The sequence below is a fragment of the Myodes glareolus genome, chromosome 9 (assembly GCF_982192425.1).
Source record: "Myodes glareolus chromosome 9, mMyoGla1.1, whole genome shotgun sequence".
In the NCBI taxonomy this organism is placed as follows: Eukaryota; Metazoa; Chordata; class Mammalia; order Rodentia; family Cricetidae; genus Myodes; species Myodes glareolus.
The window spans coordinates 37,225,176-37,245,228 of record NC_142034.1 but is presented as its reverse complement, the minus strand read 5'-3'; the positions used below and the strand labels follow the sequence as shown (position 1 = coordinate 37,245,228).

The 20,053-nt window shown below is 42.5% G+C and overlaps 1 protein-coding gene across 14 annotated transcripts in view; it reads left to right on the top strand.

Annotated features, from left to right (window-relative positions):
* Positions 1–20,053, top strand: part of Bcas3 (BCAS3 microtubule associated cell migration factor) — a 479,995-nt gene that overhangs the window by 55,071 nt on the left and 404,871 nt on the right. For all 14 annotated transcript variants that reach the window (XM_087910149.1, XM_087910146.1, XM_087910147.1 and 11 more), the window contains exon 7: positions 7,701–7,773. In XM_087910149.1, coding sequence (XP_087766275.1) covers positions 7,701–7,773 — 73 coding nt within the window. The remainder of the gene's footprint in view (positions 1–7,700; positions 7,774–20,053) is intronic.

The window sequence follows — 20,053 nt, the reverse complement described above, 5'->3', positions numbered from 1 at the left end:
TACATTACCGGAGGGCGATGACTCCATTAGGCCTCAGGAAGAGTACAGGCTGCTGTTTATGTGCATAAAAAACCCAAATGAGTACTGCACTGTTTATTAGTGTGTAGAAATTATACTTTAAGAATTGTATTTATTCAGACCATCCAGAATAAAGATATTTAAATGAGTATTAAAATTTACTGGCATTGTTTTCAAACTATGAAATTGTAGTTCTTTTTTTCCAGTTTGTAGAAGGGTCTACCTCAAATGTATTTAGGGATTTTGGGGATCCTTGTTCCTTGTGGTTCAGCCATTACAATTGTCTTTTGTAGTGGGTACCCGGTGGGTGGCCCTGTGCTCGAGTTAGGGCTTCTCTTTTGCATCTTACAAACTTGGCTTTGAATATCCATAAAGAGCCTAAATCTTAGTACCCGTGTTGTGGCTAAGTCAGCTCACTGGTAGATTCTGAGAGGCCAGGGGGCACCAGTGGAATTCTTCAGCTGCAGTTCGAGAAGCGTGAAATAATCAAGCCAGTCTTGCCAGAACTGCACTTCCAAAACCCGATGTTTCTTTCATCGAATTAACGGATTGGTCTGCACAGAGCAGGTGCAAACTGCAAAGACCAGGAGCAGACTGTGTGAAGGATTGGCTCTGTGTAGATGAAGTCCAATTGTAATTAATTTTTGTACAGAAATAGTATAGGCTTTGGATCAGTTAAATTTTAACTCATGCTTGGAATTAAAAGTCAGATTATTAATTGTTAAATCGGATTTGTAGCAGAAGCAGAAATAATCCATTGTAAATTATGTCTGAACAGACATGTAATTTTTATTTCATTTAAAATTTTATATAATATCATAAAACAAAATTTGTGTATTTTTGGAGTACTGTGTAATGTTTTGATCTTGGGCAAATATTCTTTTTTGTTTATTCATTTTTTTTAAATATGGAGATGGAGTCAGGCCTTAGACTTGCTGTCATTCTCCTGCCTCAACCTCCCTAGTGCTGAAATGAGGGTACTCCTTATGCCTGGCTTTGGTTCCTTCTTGTCTCTTTCACACTGAATGTTTAAATGCAGACTTTAAAGATTTCTTGTGAATATTTAAAGTGTTTTGTAAATTTTTCTTCAGTTTATCTCTGGTACTTTTCAAGTTTTAAAATCATATCTACCATTTGAGACATTTCAGCTTTTTTTTCTCCTCACTCTTCTCCATTCTCTTCTTCCCTTCCCTTCTCTGTTTCTCTCTGATTTTGTTAAGTAGCTGAGGATGACCTTAAACTTCTGACCCTATCCCTCCTGCCTCCACTTCCTAACTGCTAAGACAGCAGCCAGGAGCTACCAAGCCTGGTTTATGCAGCGCGAGGAATAGACTCCAGGGCCTTGAGCGCTCTGGGCCAGTACTCTGCTTTCTGAGCTGCATCCAGGCCCCAGAGCTTTCCTTAATTTCATCATCCATTTCACACTGTGTTTTGTTTTATTCCATGTCTCAGTATCTTCACATTTCCTGGAAGTTAGTAAAAGTGACGTCATGATTCTTGACGTTTCCTCCTATAGAGACACTTTTCTAAACTACTGTAGATCCTTTCCTGTCCCTGTCCAATTGTCTGAACTCCCAGCTTTGCAGCTTCACCTTCACTGAGGGAGGCATTTCCCTGGTGCAGTTGGTTTGCTGAAGGCTTCTTCCAGCACTTTTCAGTCCTTCCCCAGAGGAGCCGTGGGTGATAAGGATCTGACACTAGTGTTTGGGAGGAGTCCTGGGCCTGGGAAAGGCGGCTTCGGTGTTAAGCATTAATGCTGTTATTTAATCCTCGTGTCACCTGGAGCTGCTTACTGTCCGAGGCTCTCTAGAGAGCGGCCTTTCAGGCTGTTAGGAATGGGGAGGCTGAGCTAAGTTGTCTAGAAGTAAAGTTTTTGCATCTGAGAGTTTCTCAAGTAGCCAGTGACAAGCCAGTCCCCTTTATTTGAGACCAGTTCTTTCACATCCAGTCCCAAGTGTACCTGGTGTAATCACTTACTGTGCCTTTTATAACCTTTATATAAAGTCCTTTAATCTCGGGGTGCTTTTCTACCACCGAAGCCTTTAGCTTTTACTTTGAACTGCTAAAATGGTTGATACTTATCTCTTTGTAAATTTGGTTGGGGTCATTACATATTTTAAAACTTGAATAATTGCTCTCATAGAATTTTTAGAGAGAATGAAATTAAACGCATGTTTTCATGCTCTCAGTTCGTATTCGAATTTAAAATATGCCCTGGCTCATCTCTTGGCATTTGGCTTCTTGTTTAAAGTGAACACAGACATTTTACAGTAAATTTATGTATCACATGGACTGAAAACCAGAAACAATTTCAACATTGAAAAGTTTCTTTCCACTTCTCCAGTCTTCTGACTTCCTTTGCCTCTCCTGTCAACAGTGATTAGGACTCCTATGTATCCTTGGGGAGGGTGTACAGTGGAAGAGATGCTGTGTGGGTCTGTGTCTTCCCACTCGTGTGTGTATTCCGCTTTCCCCATTATATTTGCCGCCCCTTCGTGTTTACATTCAGTGCGTTTTTTTTTGCAGCTGTGGGACACACTTGGCCCTTTCTTCCTTCACTATTTAAACAGTGCTGCAGTGAGCAATCAGGCATGTAAATTGTTTCTCATCCTTGAGTGTATGTGGAGGATAAAAATCTCAGCCATCTTATGTGTAGATTCAGGGGTTTTAAATTTATAATTTTGATTAATTTGATGAAAGTTTTATCAAAATTTGAATCCTGCGTTTGATAAATGTCAATTTATATGAACACAATTTAGATTTTAAGTGGAATGTCTCAAGAAATTAATTTTTTACTGAGAAGTTCTGAAAAGCAAAAGGCACGGTCAACAAGACATGCTTGTCCCATGGAGTTATTAGGGATCAGAGAAAACCTATTGGGAATTTGTTTTTTCCTTTTGTGGGTCCTAGAGATCTCACTCAGGTTATCAGGCTGGCCTAGCAAGCATGTGTATCTGATGAGCCATCTCACCCACCCCAGCTGAAAAGTTTCTGATTTATCTAAAGTATTTGGAATAATATATGAGATACTGCCTATCATTTGATGATCCATCTGATTTTATTACATTTTATTTCTCTTCTACCAAACCATCCTATATAAGATATTAGTTTTTTTATTTTTAATTTATTTTTGATCTAAAGAATCTTTACTAGGTGTGGTGGAACTTAGGAGACAAAGGCAGGCGTGTCTCTTTGAGTTCAAGTTTAGCCTGACCGGCCAGCCAAGGTAGATTATTCAGTCAGGGTCTTTGTCTCCAAAAGAAAAAAAGAACCACAACCAACAGCCACAAACAATCAAACAAAAGCAAATTTTAAAAGCAAAAGTTTAGCAAGCAATTGTATTGTGGAAGGGTAAGAGCTTCTCCTCTAACCTCCCAACCTCCCATAGTTGGTGACTGATCCTAAGCATTAGGATGGCATCAGAGGAGGAATGGCAGAATCATGTACGTGCTATACAATGGGGTTTTTACACGCATGGGAGTCTCTACAGGAAATCTGATGGGAAGCAGGGACTAGAGTGATAGTCATGGAAGGCTGGCGTTTGTAGAAAGCCAGAGTGAGAGAAGGATTATCTCCAGTGTGTTCACTAAGTTTGCACATTTTTAAAATTAATTTATTGTTGCATCGCTTTGGCCAGCAAAGAAAACGCAACACCGGACTCTTCTCAATTGCAATTTAATCAGGAAACCTTGAATAATCTTCTGACTCTGGGGAAAGCCTGCCCAAATCTAAAATAGAGGGAAAGCCAGCCCAAATCTAAAATAGTCCCTGGGTAGCCAACTCCAGCAAGCCACGTGGGAAATTCGGATAGGCCCAGGTACACAGAAACAAGCCAGATCCTTAGCTTTAGCCACGTATGGAGTTATTTACAACTGAAAGCACATTCCACGGGGGGTGGGGGAGGTGGGGAGTGGTGGTGGAGTGTAGAGGTCAGCACCATCTTTAAGGTGCTGCACAAAACAGCTCACTACAATTTATTTTTTTTAAGAAACAATCTTTTCTCATTTTGCATACCAATACCAGTTCCTACTCTCTCTCTCCTCCTCCTGCTCCCTCCAACTTCCCCACCCCCATCTAGAAGTCAACAAAGTCCAGCATATCATACCAAATCTTCCCCCGCCCCCAATCTAGGCTGAGCAAGGTATCCCTCCAAAGAGAATGGGTTCCAAAAAGCCAGTTAAAGCAGGAGGGATAAATCCTGGCCCCACAGACAGTGGCCCCACAGTCTGCCCCAGCCGTACAACTGTCACCCCTATTCAGAAGGCCTAGTTTGGTCCTATGCTGGTTCCCCCACTGTCAGGCTGGAGTTAGTGAGCTCCGATTAGCTCAGGTAAGCTGCCTCTGTGGGTGTCCCCTCATGGTCTTGACCACTTTGTTTGTATTACTGCTCTTTCCTCTCTTCGATTGGATTTTGGGAGCTCAGACCACTGCTTAGCTGTGGATCTCTGCATCTGCTTCCATCAATTGCTGGATGAAATTTTTGTAATAATTAAGGTAGTCATCAATTTGATTACAGGGGAAGGCCAGTTTAGGCACCCTTTCCACTATTGCTTAGGGTCTTAGCTGGGGTCATCCTTGTTGATTCCTGGGAATTTCCCTATTGCGAGGTTTCTCACTAGCCCCAAATGGCTCCCTTGATCAAGATATCTCTTTCCTTGCTCTCTCTCTCTGTCCTTCCCCCATCTCGACCATTCCATTCCTTCATGTTCTCCTTCCCCTTCCTTTCTTCCCTTCTTCCACCCCTTTCTGCCTTCCATCACCCCTCACCCCCATGCTCCCAATTTTCTCAGGAGATCTTGTCTATTTCCTCTTCCCAGGGGATCCATGGATGTTTCTCGTAGTGTTCTTGTTATCTAGCTTCTCTGGTATTGTGGACTGTAGGCTGGTTGCCCTTTGTTTTACATTTAATATCCACTGATTACTGAGTACATACTGTGTTTGTCTTTCTGGGTCTGGGTTTTCTCACTCAGGATGGTTACAATAGTCAGCTTGGCTAAGATGAAAAACATCCATGATTGCATAGGCTGGAGAGGATGCGGAGTAAGGGTAACACTCCTCCATTGCTGGTGGGAGTGCAAACTTGTACAACCACATTGAAAATCAGTATAGCATTTTCTCAGAAAATTGGGAATCAACCTACCTCAGGACTCATCAGTACCACTCTTAAGGGTACTGAATCCTACTACAAGGACATTTGTTCAACTATCTTCCTAGCAGCATTGTTTGTAATAGCCAAAACCTGGAAACAACCTAAGATGTGGGATTCCCCTCTGTATGATGTGAATATGTTTTATTACTCTTGGTTAATAAAGAAACTCCTTTGGCCTATGGCAGGACAGAGTATAGCCAGGCTGGAAGAGATTTATAGAGAGCATAGGCAGAGTCAGGGAGATGCCATGTAGCTGAGACAGACGCCGGGCCCTTACCAGTAAGCCACAGCCTCACGCCGATACACAGATTAATAGAAATGGATAATTTAAGATGTGAGAGTTAGTTAATAAGAAGCCTGAGCTAATAGGCCAAACAGCGTTGCAATTAATATAGTTTCTGTGTAATTATTCGGGTTCGGGCAGCTGGGAACGAACGAGCAGTCTCCACCTACAAACCTAGATGCCCCTCACTGGAAGAATGGGTAAAGAAAATGTGGGACATTTACATAATGGAGTACTACTCAGTGAAAAGCAATGACATCTTGAAATTTGCACGTAAATGGATGGAAATAGTTTTTTGTTTCTTGGTTTTTTTTTTTTTTTAATTCTTTGGTCCTGGCAGTGGAGGAAGTCTGTCATGTGGGAGTTTCTTCACCCCTTGAGCAGGCATGACGAGGGTCAGACTGCTTACCCTCCTCCTGTGCTGTAGACCAGGAACAGCACAAGCTCTCCTAGTACCATTAACATGGTTTTCGTGACTTTCTCTTAAATGTGTGGTTGAACATCTTTTTATGTCATTTGGGCCCAAAGTGTATTTATTATTTTAATTTTATTTTTTTAAAGGTTTGTTTTCAGTTATGTGTATGTGAATCACATGCATGTGTATTTACTGAGGAGGCCAGAGGGGGAAGGCACATCCCTTGGAACTGGGGTTACAGAGGATTGTGAATTGCTCTCGGGTGCTGGAAACCAAAGCCAGGTCTTCTACAAGAGCAAAACTACTAAGTACTACTATTTTTAATATGAGTTCTGAGGATCAAACTCAGCTCTGTGTATTCAAGACACACACCTGACTTACTGAAGTGTCTCTTCAACCCTGCACTTGGTTTATCTTAAGGAATATTGCAGAGTCCATTTATTATTATGTTGGCTAGTATTCTGGCATAGCCTTGAATGAGAACGTTGATGTTGAGCACACTTGTGTCCTTACTGACTTGAGTGGGAATACTCTGAACTGTTAACTTTTATTTTAGTCTCTGTTTCTGTAAATAGTCAGTACTGTGTTAAAACAACTATTTTTGAGCACTCTAGGGAGGTAGAAGCACTCTAGGAGGTAGAAGCAAGTTTAAAGCCAATTTTGGCTGCATGGTAAGTTAAAGGCTAACCTTCGATACATGAGACCTTCTCAAAGAGAGAGGGAGAAATAAAAAAGAAAATTGGGGCTGGAAAGATGGGTCAGTGGTTAAGATTACTGGCTGCTTTTCCAGAGGACTCATGTACCGGAATTCGCATGGTGGCTTACAATAAACCATCTGTAACTTCGTTCCAGGGCAGCTGACACCCTGTTTTTGGTCTTAGAGCATTGCAGGCAGATTTTGCACAGACATAGATGCGCAGAAGATCCATATACATAAAAATAAAGCAATGAATGAAAAAAAACCTAGGTGTTATGGTAGTACTTGCTGAGGCTGTAGGATCTGGAGTTCAGGGCCTGCCCAGGCTGCAGAGGTAAAACAAAATAAGACGTTTTAACTTTGTTGTTTTCTTTTGTTGCTAGCAGGAGTAGGTATAGAGTTGAGTCAAATCTTTATTCCGTATGTGCTACATTGGCAGTTATTAATGGTTAGTCTAGTTTCCAGCATTTGTATATCGCAACAACTAGCAAGGATTCGTCTTATTTCTTAGGTGACTTTCATGAAACTGTTTCATTAAAAAGTTTGCATCCATGCATAAATTACTATGATATATTTTTATAATTTTTTTATCATAATAGTTGGGTGTTATGCACATGCTAATCTTTTTTTTGGGCGGGGAGAGATTTCAAGATAGGATTTCTCTGCGTAGCCATGGCCATGCTGGAATTCTAGATCAGGCTGGCCTTGAACTCTGCTAAGATTAAAAGTTGTGCACCGTCACAGGCTGGCAAACATGCCAGTCATAATGAGCTAGTCAGCACTATAAGATGGGGTTTTTGATCCCATAGAGAATGTTGGTAAGACTGAAACATTTGCCAATCAAACAAATCTTTAATAAAATGTCAGTATCTTTAATATTTAAAATATTTTTCCTTCAGTTTTTATTTTGTGCGTTCAAGTGGACTGAGTGCATTGTACTGAACACATTTCTGTTGTGTATATGTATGAATGTAAACACACACATTCACAAACTTGTGTAGATGTAGACATTGTTCTGTACATGGCAAACTAGTGATTTCCCATTGCTCTATCCCATCCTCTGTTGTAAATATTTTGAAATAATGGCAAATATACAATATACTCAATCATACTTTTTTTGTCTTTTGCTTTCTAACAGGTGCTCAAAAATGTGATAACTTTGCTGAGAAAAGACCTCTTCTTGGTGTTTGTAAGAGTATTGGATCTTCGGGGTAAGGACGTTTAAATTGAAGCCTTGTTATCTGTAACCTTTGCTGTGACGTTTTTGCTCACTCTTTTTTTCTGTGCTGTGGTGCTGAATCAGATGAAGGCAGCGATAAAAGGTCACACTGTCAGCATTGAGGAAAGTGTTATTGAGTTCATGCGTTTGTAGTGTAGTATTAATACCAATGCCTCTGCTGCATAAGTTGCTATCGGGTGGTCATAATTGATGCTGTGGCTTGTGTCTGCAACTCTAAAGGTTTTGCTTAGTTTTCTCACTAATTCCTTATAATACCATGAAAAGATACTGTTTTCTTGCTTGATTGACACATTCAAAGAACAGATTTGCTGACCTCACACGGGTTGATAGTGTCAGGAACATCAGCTGCTGTCATGTTCACACTAGCTTCTATGAATGAGGGCTGCAATTTTCTGGTTTTTACATGTGCTTCTTCCATGTATTAAATGTTAATCATACTCTTCCTGGTGAATTATAATTTACCAGTTATCCTTTGTGTTCCCTGTATTTTAACTGTCTGCATAATTCCAGTTTGGAGTATGTTTAGTAAGCTGCAGTGTTGTACACAGTCACGTCTGTCTAGATAGGCACCCCGGGGTAGTGGAATGTTTCTATGATGCCCTAGTGACCTATATTCTTTCTAGTTTTGACATTCTTTCAAAGTATCTCTTTAAATATTGATCACAGGTGGCCACTATGTCCACTTGAACTCTTCGTTGCAAGCAAAAGTTGAGAAGTGATTGTTCCTGTATTCCTTTGTTGATAGGGAAGATAATCGATGGGTATGTGCTTTCAACCATGGTGTACACTTTAGGTATGGGACTTTGGAAAAGGAAGGTCTTTTAATGACATATATATTTAGGTCATGGAACTATATCCACCCAGAATAAAATAATTCTATGTGTAGGTTTTGCTTGCATGCATATATATCTGTGGACCACTTGTGTGCCTGGTCCCTGAGGAGAAAGTATCAGAGCTCCTGGACTTGAGCTACAGTTATAGATGGTTGTGAGCTTTCATATGGGTCCTGGGGAATTGAATCTGGGTCCTCTGTTAGGGCAACCAGTGCTTTTAAAGAACCATAGAGCCATCTCTCTAGCCCCTAATCCCTTTTGAGACATGTTTTTACTTTGTAGTTTAGTCTGGCCCATAAAGGCTTCATGCCATAATCTTCTGGGTGTTGGGATTACAGACTTGAGCCATCATACTTAGCCAAATCATGTTGTCTTGAATATTATGAATTTATGAATATTGTGAAATTATGAATATAGTTTGACTTCATGAAATGTGTGTTAGGGTTTGCTGTAAGAACAGTACTGATAATAAATACATGTGTATCAAAAGGACATTCATTACACTGGCTTGCGCAATCCAAACTGGACAGTGTGGCTATGTCATACTGGGAAGGCTGAGAAGTCAGTAGGTGGGTGTACCAGCATCTCAGTTTGGTGCTGAGGGCTTCAAGGATTTCTGGAGAACAAGGGTCTTCAGTCCAGGTGGAAGGCCCAAGAAGCTGCCATCTTGTGTCAGTTAAAGATACTTGCTGCAATAGCAGAAGCAGGACAGATGAGTTCCCCAGGGAGAGCAAAGGCAATCACAGAACAAAGCTGCTTTCTTTCTTTGCCTCCATCGTTGCTGGGCCACCCCTAGAAGGTACTGCACACAGAGTGGGCCTTCTAATTTCAAATAACCTGACTGAGAAAATTCTTCACAGGAGTACTTAGTGGCCTCACTTTAGTTGATTCCAGTTCTAGTCAAGTTGCTAGGTACGATCAGCCTTACAAGTCAGTCCCCTCTTGTCAGTTGTAAGAGTCTGCACTTTCCAATGGATACCCACACCCGGTTCAGGCTGTGCGCTTTCCCGAACTCGGGCCCACGAGAATGGACGATTGTCCTGAGGGTTGAAAAAGAGACACACACAAAAGAGACCTTTGCTCATTTACCAGAGTAAATGGCAACTTTATTAAACTCAAGTCGGGTATTTATACCAGTGGGCTAGAAGGATCGAAAATGCAAGGCCTCCTCCCATCCAGGAGCAGGAGGAGAAGATTAAAGTCTTCCCGGCACCTGGAGCAGGATCAGCTGGGGAGCCAGGCTATGGGCCCATTGCTAAAACCTTGAATACAAGTGGAATCACCATAACAAAGAGAACCAGGTTCTTGCTAAATTATCCCCTCAAGCCAGAGCTAGTGCAGAGTCTCCAGGAAGCCGGAGGTCACACAGTCCTGCAATCGCCAGGAGAGAAGGGAAGAAACCTTGGTAGCTACAGTCAGTCTGACACACAATCACCATTCCTTGTGTCATGCTTAATTTCCAGCTGACAGCAATAAAAATATCATAACTTTCTAACGTGATATATCTATCCCAGGTACAACTGCAAATGCATAATTTTCCCTCACAATAGACATGGTATCATGAAGAATTCTTAGTCTTTTAGTATTGAAAGCTCAGTGTGGAGAGATAAACTTAGAATCCTTTGTCACTGCTGCTGTCACAGTCAGTGTTACATTACATGATAAAGAGAGGGAGGAAATAAAACACATCTGTTGAACATTCTTAACAAACCAGGGAAAAATCGTTCCTGGAAATTACAATCTTCATTTCTGTAACTGGTCACATGGCTGGTCCTTACATCTGACATCCTCCATTACCCATTCTGTGTTTCCTTCACCTCCAGCCAGCACCTCACAGGGTTTGGTTCTTTGCCTGGAGGTGTGACTATGCTTTCACTCCTGACGTGTCGGGGCCACTTTTCTTGCCTGACATGTGTAGTTCTAGTTTACCACTGACCTAAACCACAGGCCGTGGTAACACCAAGAGATGTTCTAAAGGACCCCCCAGGTTCTAGACATAGTCTTCCTTATCTCCAGTGTGGAGACGCGGTCCATTTTCCCCCTGGGGTTTTGAATCCATCACCCTCCAAACATCAGGAACCCAAAGTGCACCGGGAAAAATTTTAGCTTTCTTTAGAGTAGAATGTTTTCTGTCTCCTGGCAGGAGTACTCCCCCATAACCAAAACTTACATTTCAGCAAAGCATACAGTAGAGGGAACTGGAAATAAACATTTTCTTTGTGGGTCTTTGGGGTGATGTTGAATGATACCATTTCCATTTGTCGCCTGTCCTAGATCTGTGCATCCTGGCTGTCGGAGAAACAATGATATCTACTGCTTGTTGATTCAAAGTATGTAGCGACCTCTAGAGAACCCTACTTTGGTTCTCTAGGCTATTGCTACCTAATTTATTTTTAAAGACAATACTTTCCATGTACTTCTTACTGGTCTGGAACTTGATGGGTAGACCACGCTGGTCTCATAGAGATCTGCCTGCCTCTGCCTACTGAGTGCCATCATATTTAGCCCCTGATTAGTTTTGTAACTGTGTCTTCAAAAGGCCATTCTGTGGTTCCGTCTAGTTACTTCGTCGTGTTTGGGAACATGGTAAGATCAATGAATTCTAAGACCATGACCACACTGTCACACTTCTTTGGGTTGGCTGTGAAATAGTGCTGTGTAGAATGTGATGGTGGATAAGTCATCCTGTAAGTCCATGGAAGACAGTATTGGAGGAAGTGTTATGTATAGGTATTGCTAAAATTCCTTCTCTGGGGAATACATAAAGCAACGTCTTCCTTCCAGGGTCTCAATGATAAACTGAGGGATAATTCTGTCAAAATTTATGCCTGGGAACCTTATAGCCAGGGGTTGCTTACAGGGGTGTAGGCACTATTTGCCCAACTGGCCACACCTTGAAAGCCTTACTCAACAGGGATGAGGGAGGCATTCCCCCATAGTCCCTTAGGCTGAGCCCCAGCTCTGTCTTTTCTGTCCTCTATTATGGCTCATTCCCCTGGCCAAGATAACTGTTGCCAGATGGTAGGAGCTGCTGGTTACTAAGGTGTGGCCTCATGTGCTACCCTGTGCCTGCTATTCAGAGGATGTTGTGAGGAGTCTTTCTCTGTCCCTCCAAACACTCCCAAATAATGACACAAGAGATTTAATTATGAAAGTTTATCTTTAGCTCAGGTCTGTTTTAACTAGCTCTTATAACTTAAATTACCCCATTTCTATTAATCTACTCTGTCGCATACCACACATCCTGCTTCCTCTGTGTCTCCTTGTGTCTCTCTCAAGTCCTCTTCCTTTCTCTCTTTTTCCCAGAAGCTCCTCTTATGTCTCCCGCCAGCTGTTGGCTGCTCACTTTTTATTACACCTGTCGCAGCAGTATACCTTCACACAGTGTACAGATGTCCCACAACCGGGCATAAAGTGTTAACTAGTCCAGCCGGCATGACTTTTTTTTTTTTTTTTTTTTGCACGGGGGAACAGATGAACCCACCAACATGGAGGCTGCTTCTCTTGGAGGATAGTCACTCATGACAGCTCTTAAGGCAGATCCATAACTGATACAAGTGTCTGTTCTAGTAAAGGGTGCTGCCTTTTTCATCACAGAAATGGCCCTGTGTAGGCACCTGCCTCCATGTTGCTGGCTGCCATTCTGGGAATGGTGCGGTATCAAGCTCACTGTTAGTCTCTGCTGCTGAAAGATTTGACCCTGAGCAGCAGCCACAGTTGGTTCAGCCTAGGTGAGTGGTTATCCATGTTGTCTAGCCCATGCATAGCCTTCACCCCAGCACCCAGGATTCACTTTGTTTGTGGGCCTTTGGGCTGTGGCAAAGATGGCTGGGGAAAGAGTCTAACTGCACACTGAAAGGGTTATCCCGTCTCCTTGATTGATGATCTCCTTCTCTGCTAACATCTTTTGATGAGAATTTACATGGGATACAAATCCCTTTTCTCCCATTTTGTAGAGATCTATCTGCACACCCCTACCCGAAACATTGTTCTCACCAGCTTCTATGCATGGGTCTTCCGTGTCCCTGACCATCCAGCAAAACCAAGCACATGTACTACCATGTGCACAGTTCAGTGTTCTCCCCTGTGAATTAAGCCTTTCAGGGCTGTCCCAGAAAATGGATGTCAGTGCTTCCGTTGTCTACATTTGGGTGATGCCTGCTTACCATTTAAGGTGGTCCAAAACCCAGGCTTTGGTCTTCTTCAAGCTCATGAGCCATCCATAGGGCACAGCCCATGAAGCCAGAGGTGAACGCTTGGAGACAATAGCCAGACGTGGCAGCGGCAGCGACAAAGTGCTCTCTTTCTCTCTCTCTCTCTCTCTCTCTCTCTCTCTCTCTCTCTCTCTCTCTCTGTGACCTTCTGTATTTGTGCTGCCATTGGAAGGGGAGCCCACATTTTGGGTGGGTCTTCTCCCTTCAAATAACCTGATTTATTAAATTCCTCACAGGTACGCCCAGCAGTTTGCCTTTTAGTTGATTCCAGATCCAGTTAAGTTGAGGATCATTACATTTCTTGAAGTATTAACTTCTTTTTGTTGTTGCTGTTAAAGAAAAAAAGGGCTTTGGGGAGTTTACTTAGTATGGAGCATTATGTCAGGTCCAGAAGGATTCAAAAGCTAAAAAACCCAACCCCTTTTCCAAAGATGTAAGGATGTTCTGTCAAATCCAAAGCAGAACATGTGCGTAGAACAGTGATTTCGACATGTGGAGGAGCTGAGAGAAGGGAGAGGTGGGTGAAGGTGGTGTACTGATGGAGGCCTCCAGAAAGGAGCAGCCGAGGCCGGGCCTTCTGAGTAGGAGTCTGGGGTAGATGCAGAACACCTCCGCAGAGGGTCACAGCATTGCAGGTAGAGAAAAGCAGAGTAAACGGTTTAAAATGACTGGAGTGTCGGAGCACAGCCATCTGCAGAGCGGGTGGAAACAGCCTTGGGGGAAGTCAACAGAAGCTTCAGAGTCTGAGCTGTGTTTAGGCTTGAGCAGCTGCCAAACTTTGTACAACAGTGGGGTTGGGAGGGATTCATGCCTGCAGCTCCTCCTATCCCTGTGGCTAGCGAACTGGTTCTTCCAGGCACCTTCTCAGCCTGAAGTGTCAGGTGAAAGTTTCTGACTTCTGGGCCTGTGCGTGTGCAGAGCCCAAGGCTTATGCAGTTTAAGGCTGTCACTCATGGAGGCATCGTGAATGTGTAGAAGAGGCATGCAAGAGTTTAGGGCTAAGAACAACATAGGAGAACAGAAAAAGCATGAGTGTGGAGATGCTTTGGCAAGGTACAATGTCGACTCATGAGTTTTTGAGCAAACCCTTCATTGGCTCTTTAGTTAGTTACATACGAGGCAATTTCCTGAAAGCCAGGCCTTAATATAAAGCAAGAATAACATCCCTGAGTGTTTCAAGTTGTTAAATCTTGCAAAGACTTCAAAGTAAGTTAATCTAAATTTATTCTAAAAATTAAATGAATTGCATTAAACATTTAAAAGTAGCAGTCACTCAACATATCTCAAAAAGAAGTTATAAATTATAAAATAAACTCACGAGAGTAACTCAGCACCATCTTCAAAGTAGCTGAGAAAAGCAGAGAGGCTTGATAACTTACGAGGGAGCTGAGAGTGAGTGCGGGCTCCAGGGAACAGGGGGACATACTGTAATGAGTTCAGAATTGGAAAGCTTTGCTTTACAGATGTTTATAGGCACATAAGTGTGAGTGCGTGCGTGCGTGCGTGTGTGTGTGTGTGTGTGTGTGATTCAGCTCCAATGAATCTTTGTCTTCCTTTCCAATTTTAATAATTTATTTTTATTTTTATATACATTGGTGTTTTTCTAGCATGTATGCCTGTGTGAGGGTTTTGAATCTCCTGGAACTGGAGTTGCAGGCAGTTAGGAGTTTCCATATGGGTGCTGGGATTTCATCTTGGTTCCTCTGGAAGAGCAGCCACTGATCCTAACCACTAAGCCACCTCTCCAGCTCCTTCCTTTCTAGTTCAAAAAGTATTTCCCTTTTCTTACGAACCCTGCCAACTCTGTGAATAAAGGATTTGGTTTTACAAAATTTATTTATGAAAGGATCACTTTGTCATAAGATAATATCATACAGGAAGAGTCGTGGATTACTTTTCATGATAATTTACTGAGGAGTGAATTTGATGATAAACAACTTATTTCTCAGAAACCTTCAGAGAAATAGAATCAGTAATGTAAGCCTTTTGATTTGAGGAGTATTGAGTGCTGTTATCTTTAAAGATAGCAGGGCACACACTTGCAGGGTGTATCCCTGTATTGGTCTCTATAGGGTGTGATGACTGTCTCCCTTTGGAGGTGTTGGGTTCCCTGTAATTAGAGGAACAAGTGATTGGGAGCTGCCTCATGCCCATGGTGGGAACTAAACTCAGGTCCTCTGGAAGAACACCACGTACTTTAATGAATGACTGAAGATCTGTAGCTCATGTTGGCCTTGAATTCAGGTTGATCCTTCTGTTTAGCCTCCTGAGCTCCTTAATAAAGGTCATGTTAATTAGAAGTTGGAAGAGTTTGCTTGGGATAATAGGAATGTGGCTTTTCTTTTTTGCAATGAAATGCCCTTTACAAACAATTCCTGCCACTTTTAATGCTTGAATTGTGTTTGTGAGGTCTGATGGAATCACAGATTAGATTGTATTACTTCTGCGGGCAACAAAACAAGACATTCCCACCAGTTTTTGCAGCTTATAGATGAGAGCTTTTGTGCAGGGCTCCAGACCTTCCACTTGCCCTTTTCTTCAGTCATTCAGGCCTCTTGTGGGTACCCTAACTTTTTTCTCAGCTCTTTCCCCTTGGTTTACATAGTTTTTGGTATAGCATAGATGCCAACCACTAGCATGTAGGTCCTGAATGGTACTGGTCAGCAGATTCTCATGGGTGGTTTGAGACCTGGATTCGAGTATGGGGCTGCAGAGCTAGGGATTTAGCTCAGTTCAGGACTCTGCATTCTGTCCTTAGTTTTGGTGAGGAGATGTCTGTCTGGATAAGAGGAAGAGACGAGGTCACAACGTGACAGAACAAGAGTCCTTCAAAAACAAACCTCGAGGAAACTGGGCTTTGTTATAACAGAACCAGTATTAAATGTTTGGAATTTTCTTTGGGACTTTTGCTATGCTGTGGAATGTTTGTCTATTGGATGCAAAGCCCTAGATTTGATCCCTGGCACCTCAAACAGCAACAAACAAGACTTCTATAGTAGTAAATTACTAAATAATCAAATAAATCTTTCTTATTTTAGATTAAAGATGATTAAATGCTAAAATCTTTGCCAATATTAAACAGTGTCTTGCATAGTAAATGTGAAACACTTCTCGGGTTGTAACTTTTGACCCTCAAGTCATCTTACAAGAGATATGACCCTGTTAATGTAACAATGGATGTCAGAAGATCTTGGGAAAATAAAGTGACATTGTTATTTCTTTTTCTCATGTGAATATGGATTGTATTAAACAAGAGACATTAGCATAAATGTATATGTACAGCATTAATCATGAACACAGTTCCCTTAATCGTTCAGGGTAAGGCAGAGAGCCTGGCTCCTATACACTTGACTTATTGTTAATGTAGTTCTAAAACACCCAGTGGGCAGTCTGATGTATGAGTGGTGTGTAAACGTATAGTGCATTGTTATGCTACATTGCAGCTAAATTAATGCATTTATTTATTTAAAATTTACATTATATACACACCTAAGTAATTTGCTCAAATGTCCTACCAAAATACTTGCTAGTGATCAAACAATAAGAATATTTTTGTTGCTTTTTATCTTTAAATTTTTTAAGATATATTTATCTTATTTTAGTTTGAGTGTTCTGTCTGTGTGTATATATGTGTATCACAAATCATCTCTCCTAACTGTGAAGGTCAGAAGAGGATCCCCTGGAACTGGATTATGATCTCTTAACTGCTGAGGCGTCTCTTCAGCATTGGCTTTGTGTTTTAAAGGTCTCTTTCACTTGCTTTAGTATGATAATATAGCCGGGCAGTGGTGTCGGATGCTTTTAATCTCAGCTCCTAGGAGGCAGAGGCAGGTGGATATCTGTGAGTTCGAGGCCAGCCTGGTCTACAAGAGCTAGTGCTGGAATAGGCTCAAAACTACAGCAAAATATTGTCTCAAAAAAAAAAATTCCTGAGAATCTGTGCTTTCTGAGACTCAGCTAGATCAGATAGTACACTCACATCGCATATTTTCAGGGGAGTTTAATTGAAATCAAATCTATAGAGCTGAACTCTGTCATTTTCTCAGTGAAGGAGAACTGTTGACAGAGGTTTCTGTTCCGCCCAGTCCCCCAGCCGTTCGGTTCTAAATAAACACACAGAGGCCTACATAAATTATAAACTGGTTGGCCTATTAGCTCAGGCTTCTTATTAATTGACTCATATCTTACATCTTGTCTTCGTTAGCCACATGTCTTGGCAACTTTTATCAGTGGGGCATTCTCATCTTGCTTCCTCTGTGTCTGGGTGATGACTGCAGACTGAACCTTTTTTCTTCCCAGAATTCTCCTGTTCTTGTTGCCTCACCTACTCTCTGCCTGTCTACTGGCCAATCAGTGTTTTATTAAACCAACACCAGTGACAAATCTTTACAGAGTACAAGACCATTGTCCCACAGTAGCAAACCATTACCAGAATGGCCAGGAAGAGTGCCCTGTGGCCTCAGGAGGACTCTGCTTACCTGTAGTCACCCAGTGGCGAGGCAGTGTAGCGTTCCTCACATTCCCATTTCTCCTCCAGTCACAAGCCAGTCCTGCATTGCGAAGTTTGAGAGTTTGAGAAACCAGTGATGCAGTGAACCTGCTGATCTCCCAGAGAGCAAGATGTATAGATAAATGCAAAGTAGTGAGACCCTGCTTCAAAACATTTCAGAAGAATGAAAAATGAGCAGGATGGAGCTAGAGGTCTCCCTGGGAGAGCCAAAGAAAATTCATTGGCTTAATGCATACATTATGCACAGTTTCACAGTGAAACTGACATAGCTTTTTTTTTTTTTTAACTATTCTTTTTTTGGGGGAGGGGGGAAATGACTGTGGCTTTCTCTTTATTGGATACTTTGTAGATGACACACAGATCTACAGTTAAATAATTATTAATATATTAACCAGGACTACGGCCATGGCCCAGGGCCCCAAACCAGAAGCAATAAGGAATGGGGGTGATTGGCTAGCAGTATTTCTCTAATATCATCAAAACCCATAAAACGAGGCTTGAATCCTTCCAGGGCTAGTCAGGGCTTGGGTCCTTGGGTTAACCCAGGGACCCCTGGCTGCATCTCTCAAGACAAGGTAAGCAGCGAGGGTCTGGAGGGAATAGCAAGAGCAACTCTCACCCGCCAGCCACCACTGAAGTCTTTCCACTTCTTGCGCTGCATGGCAGGTGTGAAGCCCAATCCATGTAAGATCCTGGAGGCCCTCATCTCGGCTTTACCGCTCATAGATTTCCATGAACTTCTCACACCCCGCATCCTCATGAGCTAACCGCTCAGCTTCCTCGCCAGCATGGCCCACGCTGTGTCCACCTCCATCACACAGGCAGGGTTTCGCTAGGAGGCATCTCGCCATTCAGATGGTAGATGACCATGTGCCCGGGGGTGCACTTCATGTTTCCCAATAGCAGAGGGCAGCATGGACTTTCCAGTTCCATTTGAGCTAATGAGGCCATAGCAGCAGCCCGAGTTTAGTTCCTTTTGGGGTCACTGAGCAGCTCTTGACCGTGGAAAGTGAATGAGAGGTTGATGATGTGACGTCAGTACTGTTGGGGTGAGCGGCCAGGACACCGGTGACAGCGCAAGCATCTGCCTTCTTCCTCTCAAGTCCTCTATCTCCTTAGTCAGCAAATCCACTTCTGTTGCCTCTCTGCCACTGGACTCCCTATTTTTCTTCTTTGCCACCTGAGGTTCTGTGACAGCATCTCCATTTTCTTCATGTCCCTTTCTGGGCCGCTGTCGATCTTTGGCAGCTTCCTTCTTTTTGACTGCCTTCTTCTTGGCCAGGTCGAAGTGCATGGTGACAAGGCACAGGGTAGTTACTGTTCTTTTAGGAGTGGGCCCTCACCACTCGGCCTTTGTCGCAACAGAGCTGCTCCTTCGAAACTGACATAGCTTTAATAAAAGTGTATGTTCCCTTGTTCTTAGAACAGTAACGTGTGTGTGTGTGTGTGTGTGTGTGTGTGTGTGTGTACATGCATGTACGTGTGACACTCTGGTGTCAGTCATTGTGTCTGGCCTTGCTTAAGACAGGGTCTCTTGTTTGCTGCTGTGCACGTGAGCAGTTTTCAGGGGTTCTTCTATCTCTATCTCCCACCATGACATAGGGACCCTGGGATTTATTGACGGCCCATGCAGCATACCTGTGGTTCCTGTGAGTCAGTCTCTGTTCCTTGTGCTTGTGTGGCAGATACTTACTGAACCATCTCCCTAGACCCAATTAGAGGTGTTTTAATCAAAATGTTATTTTCTTGCTAGAGAGTATCTTCCCATCGGGTTTTGAAATATGTTCTATTTCCTTTATTGCTGATAATCCCATTCCTATGCCTTTGAGCTTGCTAGTGAGGCTTACTCGATACATTTTAGTAAACACACCATAAATAGATGCTTGATCCATGTCTCACACAATCTGTATGTGTTGTATGTATGTCAGTGTAGGGATGTGTGAAGGGACGGGGACATTTCTTTCTTTGTGTGTTTATAGGTCATAATTGATGTTGGGTCCCTTCCTTTGGCCTGAATCTTGAGCTCATTGATTGGCTCATTGAATGGTCTAGCCAGTGAGCTTCCAGCACCTGTCTGTTTTCATACCCCATGCTAGAATTATAGGTATTTTTCCCAATTTTTAAATTGTTTGCTCACATGTGTGTGTGAGTGCAAGTACTTGTGGAGTCCAGAAGAGGGTACTGGATCTCCTGCAGATGGAGTCATAGGCTTTTATGAACTGTAGGCATGGGTACTGGGAACCAAACGCTCATCTTAACCTCAGAGTCCTCTCTTGAGCCGTTTGCTTAGACTTGAACTCAGGTCCTCACAGTTTTGTAGCAAGCCCTTTAGTGAGCCATCTCCCCAGTGCTTTGACCAGCATTTTAGTAAAATTTATTCTTTCTGTTTTTTACATCATGCCTCCTGATTCCACCCATCTTCCCTCTCCACCCCAAAATAAAATAAAATTTAAGTGTAAAATATAAAAAAGAAGGGAAGAAGGGGGAAAATCTGGTTATGAAAACTGCAGTGTGACCCAGTGATGCATACATCTTTACGTGGGCCTGGGTAGTTGCAGGGTTGGATGTTCACCAGTGTTCTTAAGCTGGGACTTACTCTGTTAAACCATTTCTGTCATTGTCATGTAAGGGTGAAAGGTCACTTATGAAGAGATCCAAATAGCCTTACTTACCCAGACCTGGAATATAGGGGAT